Source organism: Vipera berus (genome assembly GCF_964194415.1).
Source record: "Vipera berus genome assembly, chromosome: Z".
NCBI lineage: Eukaryota > Metazoa > Chordata > Lepidosauria > Squamata > Viperidae > Vipera > Vipera berus.
In genome coordinates this window covers 4,719,218-4,731,134 of record NC_138205.1, presented here as the reverse complement: position 1 = coordinate 4,731,134, position 11,917 = coordinate 4,719,218, and the positions used below count along the sequence as shown (strand labels likewise).

General features: G+C 45.1%; 1 protein-coding gene across 2 annotated transcripts in view; it reads right to left on the bottom strand.

Annotated features, from left to right (window-relative positions):
- Window positions 1-700: 700 nt before the first annotated feature.
- LOC308678231 (protein arginine N-methyltransferase 5) overlaps window positions 701-11,917 on the bottom strand; it is a 35,108-nt gene continuing 23,891 nt past the window's right edge. For both annotated transcript variants that reach the window (XM_081345281.1, XM_081345282.1), the window contains exons 12-17: window positions 10,703-10,878; window positions 7,260-7,369; window positions 5,581-5,674; window positions 3,829-3,945; window positions 1,921-1,985; window positions 701-1,104 (exon numbers count right to left, since the gene is read on the bottom strand). In XM_081345281.1, the coding sequence (XP_081201407.1) occupies window positions 952-1,104; window positions 1,921-1,985; window positions 3,829-3,945; window positions 5,581-5,674; window positions 7,260-7,369; window positions 10,703-10,878 (715 nt within the window). In that variant the 3' untranslated portion in view covers window positions 701-951. The remainder of the gene's footprint in view (window positions 1,105-1,920; window positions 1,986-3,828; window positions 3,946-5,580; window positions 5,675-7,259; window positions 7,370-10,702; window positions 10,879-11,917) is intronic.

The following is an 11,917-nucleotide window of genomic DNA, read 5'->3' as shown; positions in this document are numbered from 1 at the left end:
GAACATCCAGATTCAGTCACAGCTTTGTTCCATAAAGTATTAACTTTGTGAACTCTAAAGCTTCCTCCTTCCGTTATGTATTCAAGATGGACAATGATTAATATTTATGTTACTTATATGTAAGCGTGGTCTATACCCGTGCTGGTGAACCTATGGCACGCATGCCATAGGTGGCACGCAGAGCGCTATCTGTGGGCACGTGTGCCGTCACCCCTGTCCTAGGCCTTCAGCTGGCCAAAAAAAAAAAAAAAGGTTCGTTCAATCAATCAATTTCAACTTCTCACAGGAAACCAAAAGATCTCACAAAGTTGGAATTGATTGATTGAACTTTTTAGTCCCACTCAGTCTGCCATTACTACCACAGCCATGCCCACCCAATGGGCCATGCCTACCCGGCACCCGATACATAAGTGGGTTTTAGGTTGCAGTTTGGACACTGGGTCTCTAAAAAGATCGCCATCACTGGTCTATACATAGGTTGTATATAGCATGTTTAAATGTGCGTTATGTATGTGTACACTTTGAGAGCAAGCAACTAAATTTCATTTTTAATGTGTGCCATTGTGCCCACAGTAAAAAATGACAATAAAGTTCTATCTATCTATCTATCTATCTATCTATCTATCTATCTATCTATCTATCTATCTATCTATCATACTGCTCCAGGTCCTTGTTTCTCTTGGGTAGTGGCTTCCAAGAACACATTTCAGCAACTTTATTGAAATTTCACCGACCGGAAAACATGATCGAGGCAGGTGGAAGCAGCCAAGCTAAAGACTTTTGAGTCCAACCTGCAAACCAGCAAACGGTGAAAGACCTTGTGACTTTGCGTAGAAAAATCAGTCTCTCTCTTGTCCCGAGTGCAAAGCAGAAGGAGGTTCCTTGTGGTCTCGATGCCGGAGCGATGGCGGGGCAGGGGAGGGGGGGAACGACGACAAATTGAACTCCTGCTCACAATCCAATGGTGTAGGAACGTCCCGTGGGGTTGTGGATGACCGAACACATTGGGGAAACCACAGCCCACTCGTACCACACTTTCTTGGAGTTGCTGCAACGCCAAAAGGTCACTCGGATCTTCTCGCCCGCCTGGACGGTCATGGGTTGCTGTGGGTGGGACACCGTTACTAGCAGCACAATCATTCTGGGCCATATAAACATTACTTTCCCCCCTCACACACACACACAAAGTCAGGTCCCACGGGGTCAGGCCTCCCCCACAGAGTCAGTCCCACCAGCATGTTTCCGTACAGAAGTAGAGAGGTCATAGGAACCCAAGTATTTTTGAATTATTGGCTGAACACCTGGTTCTGCCAGCGGGTCTGGGGAGCTAGAGCCCATTAAATGGTTAGTTTGAATCTGTGTTGTCACTGGGGTGGGTGGTGGGCTATTATTTTCCTTCTTATTTTTAAATTCTTTTTAAAGCATGGTTTTTATATCCTGTAAGCCGCCTTGAGTCGCCATTTATTTTCTACATCAATAAATATTCAAACGCATTTCAAATAAACACCTAATTCTCACACTGCTGTCTAATGACTATGTATATTTACCCATGTAGTATGGCTGCAGTGTTATTATTTATCATTATTATATTCTTTACTACTAATCCATCCATCCACCCATCCATTCATCTACCTATCTTATCTTATCTATCATCTATCTATCTCTCTCTCTATCTGTCTATCTATCTACCTACCTACCTATCTACCTATCACTTAACTAATGTCTCCCTTGGCACAGAAATTTGGCGCTCAAGGGCAGTCGTTAAGACAAGGACTTCCTGTAATGTAAAAACCCTTGCAGCGAAACAAAAGTTTCGTTTTGTTAATAGTTTTCCTCGGTGAAAAATCTTCAAATACTGCTGACAGGAAGGCTTATTCCCATGCCGGGAATTTAAAAAAAAAACTAATACAAAAGACCTACCTTAATGGGAAAGAATATAGGGAACCACGAAAACATGCCAGGTGAATGAGTCTCAGGTCGGATACCTGTAAGAATGAGTGGGGAGAGGAGAAAGGGGAAAAAAAAGAGGTTTCAGCAATATCAAGGCAACTATAACATCTTCCCACTGAGGGTGAGGCCCCCACCTACCCTTCTGGCCTTGAACAGAATAGAATAAAAGCTGGAAGGGACCTTGGAGGTCTTCTAGTCCAGCCCCCTGCTCAAGCAGAAGAACCCGTCCTATACCATCTCAGACAACGGACTGTCTAGTCCAGGGCTCTTCAAACTTGGCCCTTTTATGACTTGTGGACTTCAACTCCCAGAATTCCTCAGTCAACCTCCATTTTGTTTGTTAGATTTAAGACAGGGCTCTTCAAACTTGGCCCTTTTATGACTTGTGGACTTCAACTCCCAGAATTCCTCAGCCAACCTCCATTTTGTTTGTTAGATTTAAGACAGGGCTCTTCAAACTTGGCCCTTTTATGACTTGTGGACTTCAACTCCCAGAATTCCTCAGCCAACCTCCATTTTGTTTGTTAGATTTAAGACAGGGCTCTTCAAACTTGGCCCTTTTATGACTTGTGGACTTCAACTCCCAGAATTCCTCAGCCAACCTCCATTTTGTTTGTTAGATTTAAGACAGAGCTCTTCAAACTTGGCCCTTTTATGACTTGTGGACTTCAACTCCCAGAATTCCTCAGCCAACCTCCATTTTGTTTGTTAGATTTAAGACAGGGCTCTTCAAACTTGGCCCTTTTATGACTTGTGGACTTCAACTCCCAGAATTCCTCAGCCAACCTCCATTTTGTTTGTTTGATTTAAGACAGGGCTCTTCAAACTTGGCCCTTTTATGACTTGTGGACTTCAACTCTCCGAATTCCTCAGCCAGGCACTGACTGAGAAATTCTGGGAGTTGAAGTCCACAAGTTATAAAAGAGCCAAGTTTGAAGTGCCCTGCTCTAGTCTCTTCTTGAAAATCTCCAGTGATGGAGCACCCAGGATTTCCGGTGGCAAGCTGTTCCACTGGTTAATTGTCCTGTCAGGAAGTTTCTCCTTAGTTCCAGGTTGCTTCACTCTTTGATCAGTTTCCAGCCATTGTTTCTCGTCCAGCCCTCTGGTGCTCTGGAGAATAATTTGACCCCCTCTTCTTTGTGGCAGCCCCTCAAATGCTGGAACGCTGCTATCACGTCACCCCTATTTCTTCCTTTTCTTTAGACTAGCCAAATCCAAGTCCCGCAGCCCTTCTTTGTACGTTTTACTCTCCAGGCCTTGGATCATTTTACTTGCTCTTCTCTGAATTTTTTTTTTCCAAACTCTCAACATCTTTTTTGTGATGTGGTGACCAAAATTGGCTGCAGCATTCCAGGTGTGGCCTCGCTAGGGTTTTATACAGCGGTACTAATACCTCGCGTGATCTTCGTTCTGTGTCTCTATTTATACAACCCAGGATTGTTATTAGCTTTTTTTTTGGCTGCTGCTGCTGCACACCACCGGCTCACGGTCAAGTGATCGTCCACTAGCACTCCAAGGTCGCTCTCAGAGTTACCGTTTTTGAGCCCGGTCTTGCCCCATCTGCGCTTGTACCTTTGATTCGAGGCCTTCCAAGACCTTAAAATTTGGCTGTGCCGGGTTGGCGCAGAGCCCCGATGGAGATGCATTGGAAAGGTGGGTGGCTGGTGTACCCCCCCCCACACACACACCTCCTCCACTCAAGCCTGCGGTTTTTACTTGTAACCCATCCTTGTAATTTAATTTTTTTAAAAAATATTTTTATTACATTGTTAAGCTGCCCCAGAATCACTTTGGATAGTGCGATGGGCTTCGTATAAATGTAATAAATGATAAAAGGAGAAGGGCACATTCTTCCGTCTGAGGCTTCCCTTAACCTACTGAGTGTGATATCGCCGTATAGCGTCGTCTCAAAGTAGCCGGCGAAGCCGTGAAGCACCGTGTTCACGTCCACCTGGAATTCCAGCGTTTGATAACGGTTGTTGTCCTTCAGAGGGTCTGCAAGAGGGGAAAAAGACGAGGCAAAAGGTATTATGGGACACACACACCCCGGAGGCTCTAAAGCAGGCGTGTCAAACTGGCGACATATCGTGACTTGTTCCCCAGTGCCGGCAATGGAGTAGGCGTGGTTTCGGCATGACGCATCCGGCCGGTCGGCCGGCAGTTTGACAATGCCTGCTCTAAAGAAAGCAAGGATAAAATATCCAAGCCAGATCCAGCTGTTTCGAACAGGGTGGAAGATGGCTTGTTGTGGGGCGGGTTAACCCAGGTTTTCTAGTAAAGTTAAAAAAAATTTTTTTTTTTAAAAAAAAAGTGCAGTCAGCTCTTCTTATCTAGACAAGGGCTTTTCAACCTTTTTACAGATCGTACCACTTTTAGGACATGACAATATTCGAAGACCACCAGTGCTTAGCAAGGTGTCAAAAACATGACGACTAAAAAAAAAGGGGGGGGGGATTTTGGGCTTTACTGGTTGGATTCATTGGTCGTGATAGAAATGGCTAGTTTATAATATTATGGGAAAGGGACACGGTGGCTCAGTGGGTTAGGACGCTGAGCTTGTCGATCAGAAGATCGGCAGTTTGGCGGGTCGAATCCCAAGTGCCGCGTAACAGAGTGAGCGCCTGTCACTCGTCCCAGCTTCTGCCAACCTAGCAGTTCGAAAGCACGTAAAAATGCAAGTAGAAAAATAGGGACCACTACGGTGGGAAGGTAACAGCGTTCCGTGCGCCTTTGGCGTCTAGGCATGCCGGCCACATGACCACAGAGATGTCCTCGGACAAGCACTGGCTCTTCGGCTTTGAAACGGAGATGAGCACCAGCCCCTAGAGTTGGAAACGACTAGCACGCATGTGCGGGGGAACCTTTACCTTTTTAATATTAAGGGAAAGTAAAAAGTCGGGGTTCAATGTTAATGCTTCCTTCTACTACAACCGAGGAAGTCAGAAGTCAATGCCTTTTCTTTTTTCCCTTCTCCCCCTCACTTTTCCCTTTTTCTCTCACCCCTGGCTCGCAAAAGGCCCTCACTCGCTCTCTCACTCACTCACCCTTTGCTTGCAAAGGCCACTCTCTCTCTCATTCACTCACTTTGCTCCCAAAAGCCCCTCACTCTCGCTCACGGACACTTTGCTCCCAAAAGCCGCTCTCTCTCTCTTTCACTCACTCACACTTCGCTCGCAAAGGCCACTCGCTCGCCCTCTCCTCACTGCTTCATTAACAAAAGCCTCTTCTCTTCTCTCTCTCTTTCTGTGTTTTTTTTTCTCTCTCTCCCGCCGAAATCTGCCCCTTTTAGAGCTTCTCCTCTCTCCGTCCTACTCCCTTTTTTCCTCTGGAGACGCTGGAAGCTCCGATCAGCATGTAGCCGCGTGCGGAGATCCTGAGGCTTCTGCCGAGTCCTGCAGCTCCAGCTGATCTTGTCCAGGCCTAAGTAGAGCCGCTTTAGCTTGTTCCCTCCCCGTTACACTTTGGCTAGGGGGTTGCGTACCACCTGCCAGGTGCTAAAGTACCACCAGTGGTACGCGTACCACTGGTTGAAAAGCCCTGATTTCTAGACAACTAACCATCTAGTTCAGGCAAGTATTCCTTTCCATAACACCGTAGGGGTATTTTGCTCTCCGAAAGCATTGTCCCTACCTGGATTGGGGTGTTTGAAGGAGAAACAGGCTTTTGGGGGTGCTAGCTGGTGGAAGTTGTGAAGGCGCACAACGTACGGCATTTCAAATTGAGCCTGGGAAGCAAAACGAAATAAAACAGAATAAAACCAGTTTTTTTAAAAAATGCCAAATGTGTTAGGGTGCTCTCTGAGCTTGGTTTTTTTCTTCTTGCAAACGTTTCACAACCCACCTAGGAAACATCATTAGGGCTACTGGAAGATGCCATTCCCAAATCTTTTTTTTAATAGAAAGGTTCCAATTTCCCTTTGTCTCTAAGGATCAAATTAAAGGTTTGTAATAATTTCTCTTCTACATGTAGGGTGGAGTATACTATATGTTTGATTCTGCATGCTGCTGAAGATTCCTTTTAGTTTTGTATCACTGATAAAATTAAATTTAAAAATTCCTCCGGGGCGTCCTGCAAATCTAAAGGATGTATTTTAATTAGGAGATTTGATTACAAAATACGTATGTTTGATTATATACGTCATTTTAAGACACGAGATCCTTCATTATCTTTTAACAATGTTATTTTAACGGAAGTAACTTGATTATTTGAAAACACGTAATATTTGACAGTAAATAATTTTAGGAATTTTAGACGTCGGGGGGGGGGGAAGGCTAAAGTGAGAATTAAGAAATTAGATGATGGAAATTACCAGAGGGAATGTTTAAAAATTAAACATTTGTTTGAAATATGGTTAAAGTAATAGAAAGATTGTGAATATAAATGAAGATTAGTTTAAGAGAGATGAGCCCTTAAAGTAATATAATATGCCTTCTTTTTTTTTCTTTTGTGTTTGGTTTTTTTGACATGAGAAATATAAAAACGTTGGGGTGGTTTATATAAAAGAAATGTTTTCTGTTTTATCTTTTTTTTCTTTTTGCTCTTAACCGCCCTGAGTCTTCGGAGAAGGGCGGGATATAAATGGAATTAAAATAAAATAAATAAATAAAATAAATTTTGTTTTAAGATACAAGAAATGTAAAAATGTCATGGCTTGTATGGGAAAAAAGACTTAAATACCTAAGTGTAAGTAATTTTGAGAAAATCTTAACCAGTAAAAGTGTTTTGAATACTGTGGGGAAAAACAAATTTAAATAAGAATTTTGTAAACAGGATTTATGACGAGGCAATCGAAATGATCAATGAAAAGAAGCTTTATATTGATGTGGCTATTATTTGCAGAAACATTAGAAAAATGTTTATATTTAATTGTCATTTACAATTTGTGCTTTAGATTGTACGCCGCCCTGAGTCTTCGGGGAAGGGCGGGATATAAATGGGATTAAAAAAAAAAGAACTGTATTAATTTAAGATTGGCAAAAGCGAGAATATTATTGGAAGAAGGGGCAATCAAGTAAGACTATTATATGGACTATAGAATTATAGAAATTAATTGGTATTGTTTTTTAAACATTAACCCAGACAACACAATATTAAGGTGTATGTTAAAAATCAACAGAGCATATTTTTTTAAACAATAAAATTAGGAATTTTAACCTGACCTTTACTGCATACATATTTTTTTCCGTTAGGAAAAGCCTTACTTCCCCCCCCCCCCAAAAGATCAAGAATTCTTTTTTCCTTTCCTTTTCTTTTCTCCAAACAGATTTTAATTTCTTTCTAGCAAAAAACACATTTGGAGACCCACTCACCTCAGGATCGCGATCCTTTTCACGACAGGCCCGCACTTCATTATAAAGTTTCGAGGACGAGATGGGGCCCAAGAAAGAGGTGTAATCACAGGGGATGCTGACCCCGCCCTCTGTGCATGGGCAAAAAGCAAAGAAACATCAGTCACTTGCAATTAAAATAGGTCGTTGAATCTATCCTAATCCACAGATCTTCCAGCTGGCTTACGGCATTATTATTACCGGTAGTCCTTGACTTACAAGCAGTCAAAGTTGAAAAAAAGTGATTTACAACTGATGCTTGCATTTACAACCATTGCAGCATTTTCCCACAGTCATGTGTTCAAAAATTAAGCTGCTTGGCAACTGGCAGGTATCCGTGACAGTTGCAGCACGCCGGGGTTGCAAATGCAATCACCATTTGCAGCCTTGACAGCCGTCAAGCCTTGACAGACCTACCAGAGAGTCGGGGATACACCGTCATCTGGACCATAGTTGACCTGTTTTCCAAGCAGGTCCATTTTGTTCCGTTAAGGGGCTTACCCTCGGCCCGGCGTCTGGCCTGGCTTTTTATAACCCACGTGTACCGTTTACACGGGGCGCCTAGACGTATTATCTCGGACCGAGGGGTACAATTTACCGCCAGGTTCTGGCGTGAATTTCTCCAGTTCATCGGGTCATCCCAGGGACTAAGCTCGGGGTATCATCCCTGCACAAACGGCGCGGCAGAACGAGCCAACGCGGCGGTGGAGCAATACCTACGCAGCTATGTCTCGTACCAGCAGGCAGACTGGGCTGACCTATTGGCGTTTGCAGAAATCGCCCACAACAACGCTGTGCACAGTGGTACTGGTCTCCCACCGTATACAGTGGTGTCTGGCTACGATTTCCCTCCTGTTCCCGAGTGTGACCAGGGGCCGGCCTCCTCTTGTCAACCCCAGGAGTGGATGCTACAAGTCAGAAAAGTATGGGCGGCGACCAAACAGGCTCTAAACAAGCAAGCCAGTATTGTAAAAGCCCAAGCGGATAAGAAGCGCCAACCGTTCTACACCCCAGGGGTTGGGGACTGGGTGTACTTATCCACAAAATACCTGAGATTACAAATACCTAGTAGAAAGCTGGGCCCTAAGTACATAGGCCCCTTCCAGGTAACCCACATCGTCAATCCGGTCACGGTGCGCCTTCGGCTGCCTAAATTTCTAGGCAAAGTGCATCCCGTGTTCCACGGCAGCTTACTGAAACCAGCCCCTGTTCCTATTCGGGGGGAGCCAGTCGGGCCGGGGCCTGTGGGTGATGGGCAATATGAGGTACAAGAAGTCTTAGACTCCAGGATGCGGAGAGGGCGACTGCAATACCTGGTGCTGTGGAAAGGATACCCAATAACTGAGGCATCCTGGGTGGCGGAGTCAAACGTTCAGGCCCCTAGATTGGTTAAGGCGTTCCACCAGAAGCACCCTGGTAAACCCTCGGGAGGGGGTCGGGGGGGATCTGCTGCTCTCCTTAGTGCTTGTCTGACTTCTCTACCTTGCCTTTCAGGAGGAGCCTTGGTAGGAGGGGCCGACTGTCGAGCCCTTCGGGTTCGACAAACTCGCCGGGAGGGGGATTCGGCTCGCAGCCCTCGGCAACAGCAGCGGCCACGCCCACACCCTCCAGCTGTCCGGCGGGCGAGCTGCCGTTTGCCGCCGAAAGCCCAGCCGGCCCCAAAGCCCCCAGCTGACCGGCGGGCGAGCAGCCGTTCGAATGCCCAGCCGCTCCTACACTCGCCAGCTGGCCGGGGGGGAAGCAGCCGCGCGCCGCCGAAGGCCCAGCCGCTCCCATCACCAGCTGGCCGGGGGGGAGGCAGCCGCGCGCCGCCGAAGGCCCAGCCGCTCCCAAGCTCCTCAGCTGACCGGCGGGCGAGCAGCCGTGCGACGCCGAGAGTCCAGCCGCGCCCACACCCTCCAGCTGTCCGGCGGGCGAGCGCCGGACCCACGGGCGTGCCGCTATCTGAAAGGAGGCTGAGGGCGGTCGTGAGTGGCTGCAGGATGGCTACGCCGGGGCAGCCAGCAGGGAGACGGCCGGCAGCGACGCAGGGTGCTGAACAGCTGCACCCGGACCTTGGGGGCTGCCAGGGGGTCATGGGGATGGCGCGGGGAGATGCATTGGTGGAGGGGAGCACACTCAGGTTGTTAGGAGGGGGGTGGGCTTGTACTTACCTTCACGCTGGGAAGCACGGTGCCGGTGGAGGGAGCTGGGCGTGGGTTGAAGGAGTAGGGGGGTGGAGTATTTACGCAGGCCAGGCGGATGCTGGTCTGCACGAGGGAGGGGTGGAGTCTAGGGGTGGGGCTGCTACCTAGTTACAGATTCAGAATAAAAGGTGCGTTGAGAGCGTGTGGCTCTCAACGCTGACTTTGTTAAGGTATAGAGATCCTGCTATTAAAGGTACTCTTTCCAGTCATCCGTACTTCGTCGTGGTTTTTCCTGTGGGCTTGTCAATCCGGCGAAGACGAGGAGTTGACACTGGCAAGCAAATTCTACCTGGGGGAAGCCCAGATTCCCTTAACAAACCCGTGATTCATTTAATGACCATGGTGATTCACTTAAGAACCATGGCAAAAAAAGGTCAGGATCGGAAGCTGCCCAAACTTACCCTGTGTGGTAAGATGGGTGGCCAATAAATTTTATAAAGAAAAATAAAATAAAATAAAAAATAATAAAACAACAAAAACTGAATTAAATTAAATTAAATCAAAAAAGCAATAAAACAAAAAATGATATTAAAATAAAGTAAAATGTAACAAAACAATAAAAAATGAAATTAAACAAAAACAATAAAAAATAAACAAAATAAATAACAGAACAATAAAAAAGTAAAGTAAAATAAAAAACAAAAACATGAAATTAAAATAAATAAAATGTAAAAACAAAAAAAGGAAACTAAACTAAAATAAAATGTAATAAAACAATAAAATGAAATCAATAAAAACAATAAAACAAGAAGAATGAATTAAAATAAACAAAATAAAATATAATCAGATTAAAAAATGAAACAAATTCAATTAAAATAAAAAATAATAAAACAAAAAATAAATTAAAATAAATAATAAAATATAATCAAATAAAAAATGAGGTAAATTAAACCAAAACCATAAAATAAAAAATAAATCAATATATAAAATAAATACAATAAAAAAATGAAACAAAATAAAAATAAAACAAAAGTAAATTAAAAATACAAACAAAATAAACAAACTATAATAAAATGCAGAATGATAAAATAAAAATAAAACAAAATTAAATTAAAAATAAAATAATACTAGGCATGAATCCCTTAAGAACTGCCTTGCTCAACAGCGGAAATTCTGCCTCCCCCCTCTGGTTGCGGTCGTAAGCCGAGGACTCCCTGTGATATATAAATATTCTAAATATTTCTGACCACAACTGTCATTTTTTTAAAGCTTCCATAGTCTCTTTTTCCCCCGACTCACCTTTCAGACAATGTTCCGCCCCATCCAGACACTCCGGAGACAACTCATTGTCCGCGAAGGAGCCCAGCAATTCCGACACCATCAGATCCGCTTTCTCGGGGGCCTCCCACTCGCGCATGTCCCGGGAGACCACCGTCACCTGAGAACCCCATTCCTCGTACTGCCAGCTCTCCAGCCTGGAAGAAAAAAGGGCGGGAAGAGGTGCAGGCGGTTAAAAGGGACTAGCACCTTCGATCGCTCGCGTGGAAGACTTTCTCTCCACAAAACCGCCCCACAGAGCAGACTAGGATTAAATATGATTAAATGTTCATCTCCCCATTCCCCAGAAGCAAGAGGTAGAGAGGAAAGGATGAGAGAGACTGCTCTCAAAGCTGGCTGGGGGGGATTCTGGGAGTTGAAGTCCACGTATCTTACGCCCCCTACCCCCCCAAAAGGTTGACCAAAACTACTCTTAAGACTTCCATTGTTGCATCCGTCCCCGTTGGGTAAGGAAGAGAAGAAAGAGGGTGATGTTTTTCTGAGCAGAATTTGTCATCCGTTTGGATTTAAGTTGGCCTAAGAAACCATTATTTTGACCAAGAATGATGGCTGTGTTAAACTGTGGTTTGGAACAGGGCTCTCCGAACCCGGCAACTTTTTAAGACTAGTGGACTTCAACTCCCAGAATTCCACAGCCAAGCAGGCAGGCCGGGGAATTCTGGGAGTTGGAAGTCCACCTATCTTAAGGTTCCCCAAAGATGAACAAAACTACTTCCACTTGTTTCATCCAGGGGTCTTCAAACTTGGCCCTTTGATGACTTGTGGACTTCAACTCCCAGAATTCCTCAGCCAGGCACGTGTGCCTGGCTGAGGAATTCTGGGAGCTGAAGTCCACAAGTCATCAAAGGGCCAGGTTTGAAGACCCCTGGCTTTATTCATCACCTTTGGAGAAGGAAAGGAGGAAAATAGGTAGGTGCACAATTTTTTTAAATCCTGTGCCCCACTTCAGAAGTGCACGTAACACCCCATCTCACCCCCCTGGGTTCTGGGTAGGAAAAACCGGATTGGAAAGAAACCATGATACTAATGGGTAGATTCCCACCCCCCACACACTGCACTCTGCAATGGTTCCAATAGCTTAAGCCGCAAAACACACAATCAGTCAAGTCTTCTCTGGCCACTGTCCCTTCCCCAGATGTGTGACTTCTCAATTCTTGGCCTTCTCAACAGGCATGC